General features: G+C 41.0%; 1 protein-coding gene and 1 long non-coding RNA gene across 5 annotated transcripts in view; one reads left to right on the top strand and one right to left on the bottom strand.

Annotated features, from left to right (window-relative positions):
- Positions 1–628: 628 nt before the first annotated feature.
- Positions 629–17,850, bottom strand: LOC121028866 (uncharacterized). 2 transcript variants are annotated; one of them, XR_005789470.1, is made up of 4 exons: positions 17,745–17,850; positions 4,748–4,836; positions 2,343–2,416; positions 629–764 (listed from the first exon to the last, which is right to left on the bottom strand). It is a non-coding gene; the product is annotated as an uncharacterized LOC121028866 (long non-coding RNA). The 2 variants fall into 2 exon arrangements; XR_005789471.1 differs by lacking the exons at positions 2,343–2,416; positions 4,748–4,836; positions 17,745–17,850 and adding an exon at positions 1,003–1,135 and having other exon boundaries at positions 678–811.
- RINT1 (RAD50 interactor 1) overlaps positions 1,211–22,964 on the top strand; it is a 30,470-nt gene continuing 8,716 nt past the window's right edge. For 2 of the 3 annotated variants that reach the window (XM_040472892.1, XM_040472893.1), the window contains exons 1-11: positions 1,222–1,389; positions 1,838–1,883; positions 6,104–6,288; positions 10,410–10,651; positions 13,840–14,013; positions 14,113–14,262; positions 14,844–15,000; positions 17,559–17,669; positions 17,769–17,994; positions 18,519–18,656; positions 20,708–20,907. In XM_040472892.1, coding sequence (XP_040328826.1) covers positions 1,348–1,389; positions 1,838–1,883; positions 6,104–6,288; positions 10,410–10,651; positions 13,840–14,013; positions 14,113–14,262; positions 14,844–15,000; positions 17,559–17,669; positions 17,769–17,994; positions 18,519–18,656; positions 20,708–20,907 — 1,671 coding nt within the window. In that variant the 5' untranslated portion in view covers positions 1,222–1,347. Of the gene's footprint in view, positions 1,390–1,837; positions 1,884–6,103; positions 6,289–10,409; positions 10,652–13,839; positions 14,014–14,112; positions 14,263–14,843; positions 15,001–17,558; positions 17,670–17,768; positions 17,995–18,518; positions 18,657–20,707; positions 20,908–22,964 lie in introns of all 3 variants that reach the window. The other variant, XM_040472894.1, reaches the window with a different exon arrangement.

The following is a 22,964-nucleotide window of genomic DNA, read 5'->3' on the forward strand; positions in this document are numbered from 1 at the left end:
AATTTCTTTTTTTTTCTTTCTTTCTTATTTTTCATTTCTTTGTCCTTTTGCTTGCCCCCCCCCCGCCTCAGATATTTCCCAACATTTATCTTCCAACTCTTTTATTGAACTTTCCATTTCTGCAATCATATTTGTCTCTGAATACTCTTTTTATTTATTTATTTTAATGTTTATTTCTTTTGAGAGAGAGAGAACGAGAGCAAGTGAGCAGGTGAGGGGCAGAGAGAGAAGGGGATAATCCCAAGCAGGCTCTGTGCTGAGCCCCAGCCAGGGCTCAAACTCATGAATGGTGAACTCATGACCTGTGCCGAGATCAAGTCCAACACTCAACCGGCTAAGCCACCCAGGCACCCCTCTAAATACTCTTTTAAAAACAGTATCCTGTTATTTATTGTTTTATGGTTGCAGTGGTACCTCACATCTCAAGATATTGATTATATATATTCTATGTACAATGTATATAGACAATGTATACAGGATATATATATTTTAAAATTTTCTTCTCACTAAATGGTTTCTGTTTCCTCTATGGGTTGTTCCCTCCCACCCTCCTTTGTTTTAGTCTTTTTGATACCACCTCCCATGTTTGTTTTTGAAGTCGAATCCCTGGGTCCTCTACCTGCCTCTTGCTTCCAGATCCCTCATGTTCCTCCTTCTTGTCAAAGGCCACGTTTTTGGGGCCTCTGCACGGGGTAAAGTGCATATTTGATGCTGAGTCCTCTTCTGCCATTCAGCTCCCAGTCGTTTACAACCAGATCTGCACCCTACAGGCAGAAAAGTGGAGGGTCATCTCTAGCTGGGTCTGATCAGCCTTAAAAGAAAGATCCCAAGATAATGACATTGGAATTTCCCCCAACTAAACAGGCCGACCAAATTACATTAAAGTTAGCCAACAAGCCCCCTCACACTCTGAGAACATCTGGGGTCTCATCTAAAGGATAAGCTGAACACAAGGAATTTACACAAGTTCACAAGGAACTTATGGTGTAGAGGGTGGGGTACCTTCAAGCTCCATCCGCAAGGACCCCCGCGAGGTGGAGGTGTGGCGGAGGTTGAGAAGGCCCGCCCCCCTTTCTCCCGAGAGCCTGGGGGGCTGGCGCCCGCTTCCTGAACGGCCGTGCTGGCCCCCTGCCAGCAGAGGGCGCCACCGCGCATGGCTGGCCCAGGCTGCGCGGGCAGGGCCTCTCTGGGAGGAGAGGAAGAAATCAGAGAGACGGCGAGGGGAAGTGGAGGTGGCGCCCAGCCCCACGGTCTCCCAGGGAGAGCCGGTGTCTGGCCGCTGGCCTCAGCGGAACTCTACAAGCCACGCTGGCTGCTCATGGAGCCGAGGACTCGCGCGGAGACGGGATGCTCCCGGCCGCCGAGATAGGCAAGGCGCCGGCAGCCCCGGTGAGGCGGCCCTGGTGGCCCGGGGAGGGGACGCTGGTAGCCCGGGGAGGTGGCACAAATCTGCCAAAGGAGATTGCGTCGGTGAGGTGGCCCTGGCGGCCTGGGGACGTGGTTTCCGTGGCCCGGGGAGACAGGCCTTCCAATCTGGCGAGGTGACACGGACCTCCCAGAGAAGGTGGTCCCAGGGCGGTGGCTCTGGCGACCCTGATGAGATGACACAGATAGTTGTCTCTAGGGACGTAGAGACATGCCCTGAGGCTGGGCAAGGTAACTCCAGCGGTTCTGGGGAGGTGGCAGTGGTGGTCCTCAGGGCCACCTGCGTTAGATGGCCCTGACCCCTCAGGAAGACCCCAGGGGAGGGAGTCTGGGACCTCGCGCCCTCTGGGAATCCTGAGGAGTTCCACCTATCACTCCAGTCTTAATGTGTTTGTTACACCTGTTCTTCTAGTGCTGCTCTGAAAGTGGTAACGAAAGGAAGGACGTCGAGGAGAAAAGTAAGCAGACTCGAAACACCTTACCATTCTTTACCCAGCCATCTCTCCTAAACTCAGCCCTCCAGGGTCTGCGGAGCAGAAGAGCAGAAGAGTCGTAGCCTGTTGTCTTTAAGATGAATCTCTCCATTTTTTTTTTTTTTTTTTTTTTTGCTACAATATACTTGCATTGTATTAAGTACTGGTTATCATCATGCACCTATCTTTCTTTCTAAAATTGTAAAATGTGGGATAATTTGAAGATAAGCTATACTTCCTGACCCAGACTTAGTGCAGGGACTGGTGTAGTTTCACTGGAGTCTGCCCCCTGCACCAATTCAGAATAATTGGGGCCTGCCTGTTATCTTAATGAAACAACAACTTATCAAGCATCAGGAATTTGGAGGGGCTAATTAATGATCTAGGAGAGATGACCACCGCCTTAATTAGAGTCAAAATGGTAACTGTCTAGTGGTACTTTACCTTCAGTGAATTTGCCAGTAAAAGTTGATCTGGGAAGAAAAATACAAGGGATAACTTGTTTCCTGAATCTTGGTCTGGACAAGGAAGAGGGAAAAGGTCAGCATCTCCATTTCCTATCGAGGACAGGAGCACATGTCAGGGATGTGGACATTTGTCATTTTACTGTAATGAGCTAAGCATGGCAGGCTTCTGGAAATCAGGGAATCTTCAGTGGCTTTTGAAGTGAAGTTTATTGGGGGAGGAAGGGGAAAGGCATGTAACAGCTTTTCCATCAGAGGGTTTTTGGTTCTTCTGACCATGGCAAATAGTCTAGGAATGAGTAGTGGTAGGAGGAAGGGTGTCCACATTACCATAATGTCTTCAGGAATTAGGCTTGCCCTTACCATGCCTGCGGATACATTCTGCCTTGGAAGGAAAGCTCTAAGTAGCCCATAGCACTTGACGGTCATAGCTCAGCTCCTTTTTTAAAAGATTGGAGAGTACCCTCTGTCTTTTAGTTAAACCTTCCCTTTCCCACCTTTGCCTATTCAGATGCGTGAGAAGTTGATGCCTACTGAGATGTCATTTAGTAGAATGATAGACACAGACTATAGACTTCGTCCTTATCCCTCTGGTGGCTTGGTCAACTTGTTTGCAATTAGGGGTGCTTATTACAAGAAACAGAAAAGGAGAGTCATAAAAACCTCCCAAATCACCAGTGTGTCATCTTAAAGAACGTCATTTGACCAAGAATATACTTACTGCATTTAAATGGTGATGTCAAAAGAATAGAATTTAAAAGTAGGTGCAAAAAATATATATATATTTTTTAATGTTTATGTATTTATTTTGAGAGAGAAAGAGAGAAAGTATTTCAAGCAGGCTCCACAAGACAGCCGATGTGGGGCTCGATCCCACAAACCATGAGATCAGGACCTGAGGTGAAATGAAGAGTCCAAGGCTCAACTGACTGAGCCACGCAGGTGCCCCCCACAAAAAAAATTTTTTATTAAAAAAAACAGTAAGTAAAAGTAAATGAAGATAGAATTTGCTCCCTAAGCTACAGGAAAACATTCCCTCCACAAAGCCCTGCCTCTAGGTGTCTGCAGATGGAATGTACAACATACTTGTTTTATTCAAGATTAAACTAGAAAAAGAGGACACTGTGACTCTTGTCCATAACCGTAGATGGATTCTGCATTAATGAAGTTTGATGCAAACCAGCCTATTCTCATATTTGAAGGAGAAAAAAAAGTAAGAAACTTGGGTTGAGGGTCAGGAAACATGGATTTTAATGCCGTGTATAACCTTTAGGTGTCAGCTGGGCAAATGGTACAATTTATAGTTGGGAAGTCAAGGCATAGATTTATGCTAGTTTTGCTCCTAGTTACTGGTGGGCTACTGCTTCTCATAGCACATGGACGCACTTTGAATACTCATAAGTTGAATAGAACAAAGGAAAATTTGGGTTTGGGGGCTGGGGGAGGAACATAACCTAGTACTAAACACATTGGTATGTATTCTCTTAATCCTAAATGAGCAAAATCTGACAGTTATATTTTGCATTTAGGCATCTCTCTCTCTCTCTCTTTTCATTTTTCATTTGATCAGAAGTAACAGTTGTTTCGTAATGAGGCTGATTATAATCTCTTGTCTAACCTCTTGCCTTCTCTCATTGCTGCTTTCTTAAAACTTCATTTTTGGTGAAGAGCCAACTTCTACAAGGGCAGCTCCAGGAAGAACAGAGGCAAAGTTCAACCAGTATTGCTCCCCAGGAGGCTCCGTATTGTTTCCCCAGCTTTCTCTCTCACACACACACTTTTTTTTGTTTTTCTTTTTTCTTTTGTTCTTTTTAGAAATTGCTGTAGTCTTTGTAACTAACCATAAACTAGTACAATCAAGCTTTTCATTTGTTTACAAACACCGTGAATGGTTTGTTTAGGGAGGACCACATCCTTTAGTTAAACCTGAGGTAGAGAAATGCACTGCATGTTCAGGTTTATTCTAAGGTTTGGTTTCCAGGAAGTCTGCTTTTTCTCTGGGGCCTTATTTTATAGCACTTACTTTCATCTGGAAATCAATTGCTGTTCCTCTTACACTTCTACGTTATCTTTTTTTTTTTTTTTTAATTTGTAGGTGCTACTCAAATCTAGGGAGATTAAGCCCCGTCTGCAAAATAATTCACACCGTGCACTGAGTGGAGTCAAGCATGTTGGGCAGCAGGGAGCCTAGGGACCCCACAGTGGCACGCTCGCAGCTACCATTATACCGAGTTTCCTAACCTTCTGCTGGAAGGATTCCATGAGTTACTAAAAGGGAATAGCCTGCACATGGAAACAGATACTACAGAGGAAACAGTGTACCTCAGCACACCAGGGTGGTGTGGAAAGAGACGCGGCAGCCATTGCGAATCTTGTCACTCTTACCTTCTTTGTCAGGAAGCTGCTGTGGCCTTCCACTTTCTCTGGCGCTTAGGGCACGTCCACCCTGGAATAGATATAGAGCTGGAGATACTCTGGAAGAGAGGAGCAGTGCTGTCGGTCCAGAAATTTAGGACAGTGGAAGATCACTTAATTGCCTTTGAAGTGAATCAAGCATTTACTAGAAGTTTGTTTCTTTAAATAAAAATTGAACATTTTTTATTTATGTATCTGAATCTTGCCTCTTTCCACAAAGAATTAGAGGCAGCTTAAATTGCTTAATTTTGCCTTAAACATTGTGGATACTGGAAGAAGGTATAGACGCTTGCAGAGTGAAAAACTGACGTGGAAACGATAGGCAATGCTAGGTTTCAGGCGGAGAGTAAGGAACGGGCTCTTAGGGAAATCTGCCCACATGCTAAATGGGATGGGAGCAAAGCTACCCAGGAGCTCCTGGTTTCACTGCACATTGTTTGCTCAGCCACCGTCCATGTTGCCTCTGCTCCCACTCTTCCCGAGAAATGGCTCAGGGCTCCAAATCACCTGTTTTTGTCACATTTAATAAGTACACTGTGGATTGGTGTGAGTCTAGTTTATTTGCCACAGAAGGATCCTCATGTCGGACTGTGCAATTTAGTGGTTCCATCAGTCATTTTGAATTTTCCTTAGTAATTTGTGTTTTCTCTCAAGCTCCCTTTTTTCCTTTTTCTGACATGGAAAGTTTTGTATAATGGTATTTGAAGCTTTTGAAACTTTTTTACTCGGGGCTCCTGGGTGGCTCAGTCGGTTAGGCGTCTGACTTTGATGTCAGCTGAGGTCATGATTCACGGTTTGTGAAATCGATCTCCACATCAGGCTCTGCATTGATAGCATGAGCCTGCTTGGGATTCTCTCTCCCTCTCTCTCTCTACTCCTCCTCCATGCATGCTCTCTCTCACTCTCTCTCAAAATAAATGAATAAACATTTTTTAAAACCCAACTTTTTTACTCTTACATAAGGAAGAGTTTTTACTCGGTCACCTTTTCAATTTTTTTCATAGACTCAAAATCTTTCAATACTATTTTTTTCTTTTTTTAAGGCATTTTTTAAAAAGAATTCCTTTTTAAAAAAATGTTTATTTTTGAGAGAAAGAGAGCATGCAAGCAGAGAGAGAGAGGGACAGAGGATCTGAAGCAGGCTCTATGCTGACAGCAGAGAACCTGATGTGGGTCTCGAACTCACACTCTGAGATCATGACTTGAGCTGAAGTCGGACACTGAACTGACTGAGCCACTCAGGTGCCCCCCTTTGTATATCTTTTGTATTTCCTTTAATCCTGTGGTGCTTGGTAATGTTAAATAATTGTTATTCTTTCATTTTAGATGACATAAATATTGCAGCTCTTTTTGGAAATGAACAAGTCAGTGAAGATACAGATAATGGTGATCTCACTTCCTACGTGTCTGCATTTATAGAAAAAGAAGTTGGAAATGACCTTAAATCTTTAAAGAAACTTGATAAACTCATAGAACAGATGACAGAAAATAAAATGCAGTTAGAAGAACAGGCAAGTATTAAAACTCATTGAAATAATACCAGAATTGTTCAATGACATAATATAGACATCACCATTATTATATATCACTGTTGTTCTAGGGAATTTTGAAGATACAGATTATGACAAATAGTCTAGTCATTTAAAACTGTTTAATAGGTTTTAAGGACCTACAATGTGCTAGGTACTTTACAAATTATGTAAAAGACAAAGTTCCTGCTGGTCTGATTTAGGTCTTAAAAACATAATGACAGCTAACATGAAAAAAAATGTTTTTTAATGTTTAAGAGAGAGAGAGAGAGAGAGAGAGAGAGAGAGAGAGAGCGAGCGCATGCGGGGGAGGGGCAGAGAGCTAGAGACAGAATTCAAAGCAGGCTCCAGGCTCTGAGCTGTCAGCACAGAGCCCAACTTGGGGCTTGAACTCACAAACCGTGAGATCATGACCTGAGCTGAAGTTGGCCACTTAACCAACTGAGCCACCCAGGCACCCCGACAGCTAACATTTTAAGGAGTTTTTCGTACAGTGACTTTTAAAGTCAAGGAAGTAATTCATGGTGTACAAAAATGTCATAACACCATCATTCCAAACTTTTTATATGTGCGCTCATGAGGAGAAAACCTGAAAATAAGTATGACATAATAATGGTTATTTCTGAGTGGTTGGTTAATAGGTGATTCATTTTCTTTACATCTTTCTGTATTTTCAGGTGTTTTCTTTTTACAGTGAAATTATTACTTAAAATGGTGTTTAAAAAACCCAGTGAATGTAATCTTAAAAAAATAAGTGGATCCATTTACTTGCAACAGTGTGTCAAGGATAAAAGATTCATATCATGTAACTGCTACATTGGGTTAAGTGTGTGGTATGTTCGTGTGTTAGCCCTGGGTTGATAGCCATCCTGTGTTCCCCCATCCCCACCCCCTCAGCCCTCACCTTTCCGGTTTTTCCACCATGTCTGCCCTATTCTCCTAAGCATGGCCCAGCCCCACCCCCTCCATCCACACCTGCAGCCAAGCTGTAGTGGGCTCTCTGAGGAAGTCACAGGCTGAGCGGATGGATGCCAGCTCTGATATGTGGTCTCCAGGGCTCCTTCCTTGGGAAGGTCGGCTCCTCTGCCACTCCCCTCATTTGTTCTTACAAATTCTCCCCAGGATACCTGCCCCATCTGGCCATTCTGTCTTCCCAAATAGAAAAGATGAAGGCCGCTTAGCATGACTCTATTGAACAGTCTACCCCACATTCCACAAACTTCTTTGCAGCCATGTCTACTTCTTAATTCAGCCGAAGATCAGTCTACGGCTGTCCTCGTGCCTCAGATTCTACCTGCCACCGGAGTGATGTTGCTTCGTGGTTTTATAGTTTCCTCCTCTGCTCCTCAGCCAGTCCTGTCCCCTCAGCGTAGGGACATGCCCACGGCTCTTCCTGAAAACAGAACACTCCCCCGTCATCTCTTAGCCAGTGCTAGTCCCTCCCTTTTGTTGTTAGGCTTCCTCAAGAAGTCCCCTTTCTTTGTGTCTGTCTCCACTTCCCAACCAGGCTTGTTTCTCCGATGACCCCGGAAGCTGCTGCCAAAGCCCCTAACTGAACCTTAAATTCAGCATGTCCCAAACTGTACTGCTCTGTGTCTTCACATGCTTCCCTTTCTTGGAAAATGGCGCCACTATCTGCCTGTCACCCGGGCCTGAAGCCTGGGAACCTTACTAAGATCGCCGGTCATCCCGCCTCCTCTATCCCATCTCCAGATCATCTGACCTTTGCCCCCTTCCTGTCTCTGCCCGCCACCCAGTTCACCCAGTTTAGGGCTGCAGCCTCTCACACACTGGATGGCAGTTTGCCCGTCTTCTGCTTCCTTCCCATCCCGCAGTAACCATCGCTCATTTTTATCCATTACAGAAATGATCTCGTGTGAATAAGCAAATATATATATAGTTACAGTCTTTTCTGTATTGTGTAAGCGTGTGTATACTTAAAATATGCATGGCTTAACTTTTTATAATTAATGTAATACATGGCTTGCTTTCCTATCAATGTATATAGATCTCTCTTTTGGAATGGTTTTATGGTATTCAACTATGGTTGTACATAATTTAACTAGGCCCTTACTAGTGGACATTTTTGCTGTTTCCACTTTTTAGTACTACAAATAATATGAGAATAAACATAATTGTTTATCACGTTACCTTTTTTTTTTCTAGATTTTTTATTTTAAGTAATCTCTATACCCAACACAGGGCTCGAACTTACAACCCCTACATCAGGAGTCTCGTGCTCCCCCAACTATGCCAGCCAGCCGTCCCTGACTTTCCAAATCATAAATCTAACTGAATGATTCCCTTATTAAAAACTCTTAATGGTGGGGCGCCTGGGTGGCTCAGTCGGTTGAGCCTCTGACTTCAGCTCAGGTCATGATCCTACCGCCTTGTGAGTGAGTTCGAGCCCTATGTCAGGCTCTGTGCTGACAGCTCAGAGCTTGGAGCCTGCTTCAGATTCTGTGACTCCCTCTCTCTCTCTGCCTCTCCCTTGCTCATGCTCAGTCTCTCAAAAAATGAATAAACGTTAACAAAATTTTTTTTTAAACTCTTAATGGCTTCCCATTGCCTGTTGGAAAAAGCCCACATCCTTCTAAGGCACAAGATGCTTCTCTGATCTCGCCTCTCCCTACCAATCTAGGTTTGTCTCTTCTTTTTTTTTTTTTTTCTTTTAACATTATTTATTTATTTTTGAGAGACAGAGAGAGACAGAGGATGAGCAGGGGAGGGGCATAGAGACAAGGAGACACAGAATCCAAAGCAGGCTCCAGGCTCTGAGCTGACATCACAGATGTGGGGCTCGAACCCATGAACCTCAAGATATGACCTGAGCTGCAGTCCGACCCGACTGAGCCACCCAGGTGCCCCTAGGGTCGTCTCTTCTTTCTATGTGTTCTTGAACTGTATTCTATGCCTTACTCAGCTTTGCTGGTCTCTCATCATGACTGAGCCGTTCCTTTTGTCTGGAATGTCCTTTCCTTCCAAAGTTCCCCAGAAAATTCCCACCAGCCCTGTAGAGGTCTTTGCAGGAGCCATGTAAGCCCAGTTGCCTTGCATCTCAACACCTCATTATCCAAAGCGTGGGAGCTTGTTGGAAATGCAGAATGTCAGTCCCTACTTCAGACTTAACAACTCACATTTGCATTACACCAGCTGTCTAGGCAATTCCTGTGTACATTCAGGTTTGGGAGGCACTACCTTCGGACACCACTGTACCTAGCATCTATCTTTTATTGCATCAGTCCCATAATACAGTAGTTATTTGCTTCCATTTCTCTTCCATATGAACTGAGCTTAAGGGCAGACACCATTTCTTACTTATCTGTTCCTAGCACAGTGCTTCGCACAAAGTGTCTAATCAGTCTTGATTCAATTGAAATTCCTCTAGAATAGTCTTTATGTTGTATTGATACCTAATACTTGTATATGTTTTTCCATGTGCGAGAAGAAGAATTAGTAAATACCACATCTAAAGGCGTTACCTGTATATTATCTTCCCAAGTCAATGGTTCTTGCCGTAGACTTCAATCAGAATCACCAGGGTCACTTTTGCAACAAACATGTACTCAGACTTTTAGAATAGAACTTCATTTGTTTTTGAAGGAAAGTGTTTGGTAGATAAAGCATAAGAAAATTCTCTTTCTGGACCCTCTGAAAGTGCTGAGCTTCATGAAAGATGCAGAGGTGCTTACAGGGGCATCTGCTGCTGCCCACACATCCCCACGTACGGCATTTTGTGTTTAGGTTTGGTTGGTGCAGGAGGCAGAAATCGCACCTTTCTTTTGAAGCTTATAATTGACAATTTTCAATTCTTTTAGAACAAACATGTATTTTGAAGATGATAATCTAATTAAAACATTACAAGGGGACTCCTGGGTGGCTCAGTCAGTTAAGCGTCCGACTTCTGCTCAGGTCATGATCTCGTGGGTCTTGAGTTTGAGCCCTGCATCGGGCTCTGTGCTCAGAACCAAATTTCTGATCCTCTGTCTCCCTTTCTCTCTATCCCTCCCCCAGTGGTGCTTTTTCTCTCTCAAAAATAAACATGAAAAAAAAAGTGAAAATTTTATCTGATTGCTGCTGTTTTTTGTTTTTGTTACAATCAGGTACTTACAATTTCATCAGAAATCCCTAAAAGAATTCAGAGTGCCTTAAAAAATGCAGAAGAATCAAAGCAATTTCTTAATCAGTTTCTGGAGCAAGAAACTCATCTCTTCAGTTCCATTAACAGCCATTTGCTGACCGCACAGCCCTGGATGGAAGATCTGGGGGCCATGATTAACCAAATTGAAGAGATTGAGCGCCATCTTGCTTACCTTAAATGGATTTCACAAATTGAAGAACTAAGGTAAAAAGGGCTTCTTTGTTCTCATAATTATTATTTTCCTTTGAGGCTCTGTCTTAGCAGTGCATGCATGCCATTAAATAATTGAGTTAATTAAAGATTATAATAATGTAATTTTCCTGGTTGTTATGAAAATAGTATTATAATGATTCTTTTCCTTTTTTGTGAATGAACATAAACTTTTCAGGGAGCTTAATTTGCATTTGAAAGAAAGTGATCTAAGTAAAAATTTTAAGTCCTGTAGTTGTATTGTGAACACAAAATAAAAACTATTATTTATAATACCAAATTAATAAACAACTCTTCAACGTGGTAATATTACTCTTTACACACGATCACTTAATAAAATGGATTGCTTTCTCTAAAATTTGAATTTCTTTCAATGGGAATCCTCATAAGTACAGTTTTGCTACCTGTGGGTAGAGGGAAAAAAAGTACACACTTCTTTCTGAATTGAATTCTGAATTGAATCACTAGTGTTAACTGAGTGTGTCTGGTATTGTCTTTCAAACAAGCTAAATTAACATTTCTGCCTAGATTGGCAAAATTATTTGGTTTTTGATATAGTCCCCCAGCCCCTCCATACTGCATGGTTCCATCGTGCTTTGTTTTAGCTACTCTTGCTCAAAGCTGTCAGCAACCATTAATATTGTCTGGAAGACTTGAAGAAGAAAAGTCATCCAAGAGTTTTAATGTCCCATTGTGTATCGGAGTTAATATATTTTATGTTACGTCTTCCAAAGAGTAATGCAGTATCACTTTGTCCTGTGTATTTCCCGAGATTTTAAAGAATTTTACCTCTCAGCATGGTGTGAAGTCTTTGTTTTGCATATATAAGTTTAACATTTACAGAAAAAATGATACACCTAAGATTGTAGTGTTACCAGTGATTCCAGAAATCAATTTAAACTTTTTAGATCATCTCCTTGTTGGGATAAATTATTTGGGGTGAACAGATTTTAAATCTTGCTACTTTTTACTTCATTTTTCTTTGCCCCTCTGGAGGAAAACACCAATAAGGAGCAATGTTAATAACCTTATTATTAAGTAGAGTAAGTTGTTTAAAAGCCTCACTCTTGTAGTAGCCAAAGCAATAGGTTAATTAACATAGGACTATGGTTATGGATAGCCTTTTTCTGGTGTTGGGATTGTTTAAGATAAGTTTGCCCTGGGCATCGTATTAGAAATAGGAATCAAGTTCATAATCAAATAGAGCATAGCTATTTCTCCTTAATAACATGTTCTTTGCTCTCAATGTGATAAATCTCTATTTCTGTCTTCCTTTGGGTTTTTAAGATTTTCCTCATCTAATTTCTCTCTAACATTAACCTGCTTTTTATTCTGTAGCACTTTCTCTTTTTTAAAAAATTAGTTTTTTCCTTAGAACTAGCATCTTTTATTAGCTCTGCTTCTTGAATACCACAGTATCGCAGTATCATTATGCACAAACCCCGTTTCCCTAGCTTTTTCTGTGCTCTGAATGCCATTCATGATGCTGTGTTGTGTGGAGAGCTACTTCACTGTGTCCTGGAAAGGAGTCCTCCCTTACTCTGTGCTTTTGTGTACATTTTACATTGTTTTGTAACATCTGTACATTTCTTAAACACAGCAGTCTTCCTTTTAACATAATGTAACACTTACTTTGGATTTATGTTTCTTTGAAGTGGAAAATCAGCAAGAAGGTTTTAATTTGCCATGATGCACAGGGAAGAACCTTACAGGGGAGCAGGCTCTGTGCATGCTGACCATCAGAACAAGCCCATAAACAGGGATCCTGGTGGCTCAGTCACTGGAGCGTCCGACTCTTGATTTCAGCTCAGGTCATGAGCTCACAGTTCGTGGGTTCCAATCCTGTGTCGGGCTCTGAGCTGACAGCGTGGAGCCTGCTTAGGATTCTCTCTCTCCCTCACTCTCTGCCCTTCCACCTCCCTCACACACATGCACTCTCTCAAAATAAATAAATAAACTTAAAAAACAACAAGAAAAGAACAAGTCCATAAAAAAAAAAAACCAAAACAAAACTACTCGTGCTTTAAATGCAGAAATGATGGGTTTCTTGACACCCAATGGGACAAAAGAGTGCTTTCAATTCTGGTAGTAGCTATAAAAGACAAAACTGGTTGGAAATCTTAATAAAAATGATTAGAGAAAGAGAAGAAAGAAAAATGAGAGAATGGGAGTCAGGGATGGCCACAAGAGCTGACAGGAATAAATAGAATAATACAAAAACACGAGCTAAGTATTCTTGCTGAGGCCTGAAGCAGTGACCATGAAAAACACAAGCAGCTCTCAGAGGAGAGGAAAAAATGCTTGTGCATAGTGGAGCTCTGCAGGGTGGAGATACACATTCCTGTTCCTAAGGAGGACGCCGTGTGTGCCCCAGGAACATACACCAAACGGGGGACTGGAGTCCCAGCACTTTGGTGGCCAGTAGAGGATGCCTGGAGGTACACTCCCGCCTCAGGTTTCCTACAGGGGGCGGCTCCTGAACCAAGGTCAGTTATTGACAAGGTCACATTTTATTCTTTATTCTTAGCTGTTTAAGCTATGAGATGTTATTTTTATCCAAAGAAACATCTCATTTTCATTTTTCCTCATTTTAATTTTTTTTATTTTTTTAAATTATTTTTTTCAACATTTATTTATTTTTTGAGAGACAGAGAGAGAGCATGAGCAGGGGAGGTGCAGAGAGAGGGAGACACAGAATCAGAAGCAGAGTCCAGGCTCTGAGCTGTCAGCACAGAGCCCGATGCAGGGCTCAAACTCATGAACCGTGAGATCGTGACCTGGGCCAAAGTCAGTCACCTAACCGACTGAGCCCCCCAGGCTCCCCTTTAATTTTTTATTCAAGTATAGTTGACACACAACATCTCATTTTTAAATAAAATGTTTTGCTCTATGAAGTCAAATAAGCCAAAATGGTGGCTCACGGGATAAATTTGTCCTGAAGACATCTTTTATTTGGCTTGTTTCAAAGGATTTGATTAATTGATTTTGCATGAAAGTCTTGATTTCTGGCTTTCCTAGAAAAAATGTTAAGCTTTGGCCACATTGGTAAAAAGAAAGCCACTTCTGGCTGCCTCCTTCTTCCTTGCACGGAACCTTATACACCACAGGAGGGAGATGTCATTTTTGCTGCACTTGGAATTTTGACAGACTATCTTTGAAGTTTGCTTTGCCTCATTTTGCAGTGATAACATTCAGCAATATCTGATGACCAATAACGTCCCAGAGGCAGCCTCTACTCTGGTGTCTATGGCGGAACTTGACATCAAGCTTCAGGAATCATCTTGTGCTCATCTTCTTGCTTTCACGAGAGCCACTGTTAAATTCTGGCATAAGATCCTCAAGGACAAACTTACAAGGTAAGGAATTCACCTGTTATTTCATGGTAGTGCTTTCACATGGATATTCGGTGACCATTGTATTTTACTGAAATACGTGTGTTGCTTTTTCTGTTACAGTGATTTTGAGGAAGTTTTAGCCCAGCTTCACTGGCCATTCATCACACCCCCCCAGTCTCAGACTGTTGGCTTGAGTCGCCCAGCAGGTGCCCCTGAGATATACAGTAACCTGGAGACACTGTTTTGCCAGCTTCTGAAACTGCAAACCTCGTATCTTTGTTGGAGATAAAACTTACTAAAATTGCTTTTTTTTTCGAGAGTGGATTTGTGGCTAGAGAGTAAAACTTTTTGAAAGGGACCAAGAAGCCAAACAGTAGTACTAGGTTTGGACTTGATCTGTATATACCCGCAGAGTGATGGATTGTGCCCTTCAGAGTGAATAGCGTTGGGGGGAGCAGGGTCAGTCTGAAATATATGACTGACCCAGGTTTATATCACATGTAGGTCTCTTGGGACGACAGAAAAAAAAAATGGGCAATAGGGAGGAAAGTTTAGTAATCTAGTGTTAATAAAGGAATTCTTGATTGTGTTTCCTTCCTCACTACTGTTTTTTATGTTAGGAAAGACAGGGTAATTCTAATAACATATTTCATGCACTTTTTATGAAATCATATGCAATGTAAAATTATGTCTTATAGTTAATTTTACTTAGTATCTTATATATTTGTTAGAAAAATATATTGTGTATCTGTACATACATACACGTGTGTGTGTATATATGTGTATATATCCATATATCCATGCATATATATTGTTTTTCCTTTTCTTTTTCCTTGACTTGACTATCTCAGAGATGAATTACTTACTGAGCCAAAACAACTTCCAGAAAAATACTGTCTTCCTGCATCCCCGTCTGTCATCCTGCCCATCCAGATTATGCTGACTCCCCTTCAGAAAAGGTTCAGGTATCACTTCCGAGGGAACCGACAGACTAATGTTATAAGCAAGGTGTGCTTTGCCAACTCTTGTCCTTCGTTGTTATTAATAGCAGTTGTTAAGCATCCCGATCCTCTTTCTGGTTTAAGTTAAAATCCGATCCCATTCACATTTCTGTTTTTTCTCTGAAGAGCTAAATTCCTGTTTTGTCCTTGCCTTAATAGATCTATTTTGGGACTTGTGTTGATATGCCATGGGACTCCGCTCACTCATTAGCATGTCATCTCACCAGTGTCTCAAGTTGCCCCTTGGGTGTGCTGTGACATTTGTTGGGGGCACTTGTGACAACTGGCTCCACGTGTTTCACTGTGCGAATTGCTCCTTCAGTCTTATATATATATCAGAGAGAGATGTGAAAGTCCACAGATAGTCAAGTATTCGCTTTTGAACAGAGTGCTGATGCTACCATGATTTATGGCTGAGGTGCCTGGGTGGCTCAGATCACGCTCTCACAGTTCAAGCCCCGCATCAGGCTCTGTGCTAATGGTGTGGAGCCTGCTTGGGATTCTCTGTCTCCCTCTCTGCCCCTTCCCCACTCGTTCTCTCTCTCTCTCTCTCTCTCTCTCTCTCTCTCTGCCTCCCCTCCTCCCTCCCTCCCTCCCTCTCTCTCTCTCAAAAATGGATAACCATTTAAAAAATAAGTGAAAAGCTTTAAAAAATTTTAAAACATTAAATGATTTGTGTATGTACAAGAAAGTAAGGAATGATGGGGATGGCTTTGAGGAAATTCTCACCATCTCACCAGCATTTTAGCTGAGGGATTACAGCCATATATGTTGGAGATACTCTGTTTTTTGTTTATTTCTTTTTTTTTTTTTTTTTTTTTAGAGAAAGAGGTGAGTGAGTGAGGAGGAACAGAGGGACAGGGGGGCAGGGGAGAGAGAGAGAGAGAGAGAGAAAGGAAGGAAGGAAGAAGGAAGGAAGGAAGGAGGAAAGAAGGAAGGAAGGAAGGAAGGAAGGAAGGAAGGAAGGAAGAGAGAAAGAGAGAAAGAAAGAAAGAAAGAAAGAAAAAGAAAGAAAGAAAGAGAAAGAATCTTAAGCGGCTCCATGCTCAGTGCGGAGCCCAATGCGGGGCTTGATCCCAGGACTCTGAATGACCTGACCCAAAATCAAGAGTCGGACGCTCAAATGACTGAGCCACCAGGTGCCCCTATATTGGAGATATTCTTGAGATTTTTCTTTAACTTGACCAGAAAAACAATCAGGCATTTGTTTTTAATGAAATTTGATTGAATTCATTGAGAATTAGAACTCTGTTGCCAGGGTGTGGAGACTACCTTATTTATCCTTAAGTTTGCTACATTTAATGCAGTGCAAGTAGCAGAGTGGTTCATTTCAGTGTTTTGAATTATATGTTATTGCACCAGGCTTACCCCAGGCGTTGTATGTGGCATTTATAAATGAGTTTATGGGCTTTATAGAATTTTAAAGAGGTCAAGGGATAGGGAGTTATGTTTGCACGGGAAGGAGTTGAGTGGCAATTGCATTTCTGGGTCTTAAATTCAGTTTATTCTATTGTACTTTATGGATCTCCTCCTTTTTTGGATGAGGTGCTGGTGGAAAGAAGAATAGAACCAATTAGTAAGTAGTGAGATAAGGCAATAAACCTACAGCTGTAGAGAGGCAGTAAGAATTTGAGGTTAGAAAATTGTGAGTTATGTTGATTCCTTTCTTTTTTTAAAATTATTTTCTTAACTTTTTAAAAAATATTTATATTTGAGAAAGAGAGAGAGGGAAGGAGAGACAGAGTGAGTGAGGGAGGGGCAGAGAGAGAGGGAGACACAGAATCTGAAGCAGGATCCAGGCTCCAAGCTGTCAGCACAGAGCCTGACATGGGGCTCAAACCTACGAACCCCAAGATCATGACCTGAGCCGAAGTTGGACACTTAACTAACTGAGCCACCCAGGCACCCCATGTTGATTCCTTTCTAAAGTACATTTCCACTCTGTCATCAAGCCTAAACTACACAGCCCCTGAGATTAGGGATGCCCCTTACTCACTTTTGTATTTCTAGCATCTAGCACATAACAGGGATTTACCCTCAGTAAATGTTTTTGAATGCCTGTCCAACAAAACTTGGAAGGTTTGTAGAATCATCTCTAGGGACAATTTAAAAAGCTGCCTATTTACATTTACTTTTCTATGATTTTACCTGTTTTAAGGCATATTTTTTTCTTACTTTACCTTTTGAAAAGACAAACCAGAAGAAAATCAGGTTTAAAAGTTATTTTGGAATGTAATTTACAAAAAAACCAAACACAAAACAAAATTAAAGGCCATCAGTTCTTTGTAATGCTCATCATTTTACATATCTCCAAAGTGCTATGTTTTCAACACATACAGTATTGTAAATTTATGAGTTTACTGACTTATGCCACCTTTGGGAATTTGTTGGGAGTACATTGGGAAACATCTGATTAAAGTTCAGAGCAGAAATTGTGTTCTTTTATAAGAATCTTCACCTAATTTGTGTAAGTGCTATGTGTATACAATTAACTAGAACCATTTAATTGTAACTTTCTGGTCAGAATGACTTAAGAATTCAGACTATTTTAACTTCCTTCCTTAGCCTGAATGGTACTTGGCTCAGGTACTTATGTGGATTGGGAATCACACTCAGTTTCTGGATGAGAAGATTCAGCCAATATTAGACAAAGTAGGCCCTTCGGTAAATGCAAGGGTAAGAAACTGTGTTCTTAAATTGTTCCAGTTTTAGAGTTGTGTGTGTCCGCGAATAATCTGTCATTTACCTTACCTCCTGCTTACATGTTTCTTTCAGCTTGAATTTTCCCGGGGCCTCATGATGCTCGTTCTTGAGAAGTTAGCTGCAGACATCCCATGTCTGCTCTATGATGACAATCTCTTCTGTCATCTGGTGGATGAGGTGCTTTTGTTCGAAAGGGAGCTGCACAGTCTTTATGCCTATCCCAGCACTTTTGCCAACTGTATGCATATTCTGTCAGAGGACACTTGTTTTCAGAGGTGGTTGACTGTGGAGAGAAAATGTAAGTGTTCAGTAGCCATCAAGTGGAGAGCATATTATCTCCTTTTGTGTATATTAACTTTTGGTGTTTTTCTCCACCCGCTCTGGGTAGAAACTAGAGTCATCTGGATTTTTCTTGGTTAAGGTTTACCAAGTTGCCTTTTCTTCCCATCAGACCAGTTTTTCTTGTACTTGCACCATCCACGTTTCTAGAATGGAAGAGTCAAGCCAGTATAGGATACAGCTAACTGTTTTATAGATTGTACCATAGTACTTCCTGTTCTTTGTAGTGTCTGTTGGATGTAGCTTGTCTCATCAGTTTAACTATTTTGAAGATTTTGGGTAGGGGTGGCGGGGAGAAGTAGGGAATCTTGTTCAACCCTAACACAGAGCGTGTTAAATATAGTGCAACCGGTGGGAGGTTGTAGATTTGGTTTTTTGTTTGTTTGTTTTTTACAGAAAAACCATTACTCCTAAAAACTTGTGCTGAAAATTAAGAATGACTGTAACTACTTAATTGACCTGTTCCCTTTTTCTGCATATCAGTTGCTCTTCAAAAAATGGACTCAATGCTTTCATCAGAAGCTGCTTGGATATCCCAATATAAGGATATCACTGATGTGGACGAGATGAAAGTTCCAGACTGTGCAGAAACTTTTATGACGCTACTCTTGGTTATAACTGGTAAGTATAAGTCTTTCAAGATACAACTTTCTTTTAGGTAAGCTTTTTTTTTTTTTTGAGAGAGAGAACGAAAGAGAGAGCGAGCGCATGCGTGCACACAAGTGGGGGAGGAGCAGAGACAGATAGGGACAGAGGATCCAAAGTCCAGGGCTCGAACTCACAAACTGTGAGATCATGACCTGAGCTGAGGTCAGACGTTCAACTGAATGTGCCACTCAGGCGCCCTGAAGAACTCGTGCTTTTTAAAACATTTTCTATTTGGGAAATTTTCAAACATACACAAAAGTGATTGTGATACCATGAAGCCTCAAGTATCTGTTATGAAAGTTTAAAACAATGATCACTTCTATATTTTTTTCTCCTAGAGTATTTTAAAGAACATTTCAGGCATCTTATTTCACCTGTAAATTCTTAAGTGTATAAGTCTTCTAACCTGTCATAGTTTCTCCTTCCTTTAAAAAAGAAGTCATTTTTCTGGGGCGCCTGGGTGGCGCAGTCGGTTAAGCGTCCAACTTCAGCCAGGTCACGATCTTGCGGTCCGGGAGTTCGAGCCCCGCGTCAGGCTCTGGGCTGATGGCTCAGAGCCTGGAGCCTGTTAACGATTCTGTGTCTCCCTCTCTCTCTGCCCCTCCCCCGTTCATGCTCTGTCTCTCTCTGTCCCAAAAATAAATAAACGTTGAAAAAAAAAAAGAAATTTATAAAAAAAAAAAAAAAGAAGTCATTTTTTTGTTGAAGAAATGGGGTGATTTTTTAAAAAGTTTTATTTTTATTTATTTGGCGGGGGAGGGGCAGAGAGAGAGAGAGAGAGGGAGAGAGAGAGAAATCCCAAGCAGGCTCCGCACCATCAGCACAGAGCCTAACACGGGGCTCCATCTTATAAGCTGTGATATCATGACCTGAGCTGAAATCAAGAGTCAGGTGGACACAACCAACTGAGCCACCCAGGTGCCCTGAAATGGGGTGGTTTTTATATGTACATGATGAGGTTTTGGGGTGATGGTGGGGTTCGGAGCTGACGGCCAAGAAAGAATTCTTGAAGATGTCTTTGGTGCAAAAAGGTGATTTTATTAAAGCATGGGGGCAGGACCCACCTCCAAACCCCACCATTACCCCAAAATCTTATCATACAGCTCTGTGACTTACAGTGGAGCTACATCCTGATGAAGGTATCCTAAGTTAAACATTTTAAGTCAAAAATGCGTTTCATACACCTAACCTACTTTATAATAAAATGTTGAATATCTCCTGTAATTTATTAAATACTGTACTGATAGTGAAAAACAGAATGGTTGTATGAGGACAAAATGGCTGTAAGTGCATTGGTTGTTGACCCTCATGATCCCATGGCTGATGGAGATATGCCGCTCTCCCGCTGCCCAGGATCATGAGAGGGTTGTATCCCATATTGCCAGCCTGGGAAGAGATCCATATAAAATATTCAAATAATTCCTATAAATGTGTATAGCTTTTGTACCATTGTAAACTTGAAAAATCTTAAGTTGAACCATAATAAATCAGGGCCCATCTATAATTTCCTTATGCCTTTAAAAAATTAAACTGTGGGGCGCCTGGGCAGCTCAGCTGGTTAAGCATCTGACTTTGGCTCAGGTCACGGTTCGTGGATTTAAGCCCCGCATCTGGCTCTGTACTGACTGCGTGAAGCCTGGAGCCTGCTTCAGATTCTGTGTCTCCCTCTCTCTCTCTGCCCCTTCCCTGCTTGAGCTGTATCTCTCTCTCTCTCTCTCTCTCTCTCTCTCTCTCTCTCTCTCTGTGTCTCTCTCTCCCCCCCCCTCAAAAATAAACATTTAAAAAAATTGAGCTGTAATTTATATACAATGGAGAACATAAATCTGAAGTATACAGTTCAGTGAGTTTTGACAAGTACATATACTTGTGAAACCTGCAACCTTGTAAAGTTTAGAAATAGATCCGTGCTTGGATGGTCGATTGATTATTTGACAAAGGTACCAAAGCATGTCAATAGGGAAAACCTGTAACTGTGTCCTGGGCAGAAGCAAAACTTTCACATGTCTTGTTAACTTTCTCCACAGACAGATATAAAAATCTTCCCACAGCTTCCAGAAAGCTACAGTTCCTGGAGTTACAGAAGGACTTAGTAGATGATTTCAGGATACGGTTAACTCAGGTGATGAAAGAAGAGACTAGAGCTTCCCTTGGCTTTCGATACTGTGCAATTCTCAATGCTGTGAACTATATCTCAACAGTACTAGCAGACTGGGCTGACAATGTTGTAAGTTAATGTGCTTTTATTTATTTACTTATTTATTTTAACATATATATTTTTTAGTTTATTTACTATTTTTTAAAATTAATCTCTACACACAATGTGAGGCTTGAACTCACAACTGGAGATCAAGAGTCGCATGCTCTTCCGACTGAGCCGGCCAGGTGCCCGCTAATGTGCTTTTTATATTAAATCGTAGATTTTTCAGTTTTAGTTAAACAGTTTTTTGTTAGTAGTATTAACAGTTTTACCTTTTGAAACTTTGAATTTACAGCAAGCAGAAATTACACATTAGTAGAATAACAATTAGGCCAAACCTAGGGGGTGTGATTAAATTACATTTTTTTCTCAATTCGCAAATAGTTACATAATCCCAATAGTTTAATCATTGGAAAAGAAAGCCAACGTCTCATAAAATAGTGGTCTATAGAATGAACCTTTTTCCTCTTAATTAGACTTTATCTTGGGAAATATTCATGTATGGTAATTGCCATCTCAGAAAAAGCTAGGATTGAGAAATGGTGTCAAAATCCATAAAATCCAGGACTTTAAGGAAGATAAAATAACACCATCTGAGGGGCACCTGGCTCGCTCAGTCGGTAGAGCCTGCGCCTGTTGGTCTCAGGATCGTGAGTTCAAGCCCACATTGGGGTAAAGATTACATAACAAAGTAAAATAAAAGTAATAAAAATAACATTTGATACCCTTTGAATGCCTTTAAAACATGAGTAAGTAGAACAATAAAATGAACTCCTATGTTCCTGTCATCCAGCTTCTTGTACCAATTTTGTTTTATTTAAGCCTCTTCTCCACATCCCACACTTGATTATTTTGAAGATCTTAAGGTATATTTCATGATAAATATTTCAAAATGTACCTCTAAAATAATTCCTTAAAAAAAAAAAAACACCCATAACCACAATACCATTATCACATCATCCAAGAAAGTTAATTTCTTATAGTGGGAGGTGTCTTAAATAAATCTAAAAATCAAAACCTTGGGTCCAGTTAGCAAGTACTGTAAGGCCTTTTGCCTCCAAGAATTTTATTTATTCTTCCTTTCTCCACACACATTCATTTGGTCTGCCTAAATACAATTATTAAATAATTTCTGTTTATTCTTTTTATTAATCCAAGACTATACTGGTTTTCAAGGCTTTTGCTAACCAGATTTTCCAATATGTATTTCTAGCCAAAAATGAAGAAACTTAATTAGCCTTTAAAACTTTAACATAGATTAATTCCTTTGATGTTGTTTAGGTATTAGAATGACCTCAGAGGAGCTCCAGGAACTTCTTGGACAGGGTGCTCTTGGGTTTGGAATCACTATTCCCTGATCATGTGTATAGATACAGAAATCAGCTTGGGTTTTCACCACTGTGCCCCATGAAGTAGGTTTCATGACAGAAAGTATTAACAGAGAATTTGCATGACCATAAAACAGTGAAGTATACATTAAATGGGAAAAAAAAACCAAACTGTACTAAGGTACATTGTAAATGTAAAGTATTATATGATTGTGTCATGAAATGAAAATAGGAAAGTAAAACAACAAAACAACTATAATGTTAACTAAAGACTTAATAATACCACTTTTTAAATGTGGTAGATAGGGGCGCCTGGGTGGCGCAGTCGGTTAAGCGTCCGACTTCAGCCAGGTCACGATCTCGCGGTCCGTGAGTTCGAGCCCCGCGTCGGGCTCTGGGCTGATGGCTCAGAGCCTGGAGCCTGTTTCCGATTCTGTGTCTCCCTCTCTCTCTGCCCCTCCCCCGTTCATGCTCTGTCTCTCTCTGTCCCAAAAATAAATAAACGTTGAAAAAAAAAATTAAAAAAAAAAATAAATGTGGTAGATAAAGTGGGAATTGAAAAATTCCAGGGTAGAATAATTCGAAAGCTTGATTAACTGAGGATTGGTGATAAGTTCATAGTATACTAGAAAACATAATTTTTGAGTGCGTTCACATGAGTCACAGAGGTGGACAAGGTAAATTAAAATGTCTGTATATTGTCAAGTCTTTTTTTTTTTAATTTTTTTTTCAACGTTTTTATTTATTTTTGGGACA

The sequence above is a fragment of the Herpailurus yagouaroundi genome, unplaced genomic scaffold (assembly GCF_014898765.1).
Source record: "Herpailurus yagouaroundi ecotype Mexico unplaced genomic scaffold, PumYag 100, whole genome shotgun sequence".
NCBI classification, from domain to species: Eukaryota; Metazoa; Chordata; class Mammalia; order Carnivora; family Felidae; genus Herpailurus; species Herpailurus yagouaroundi.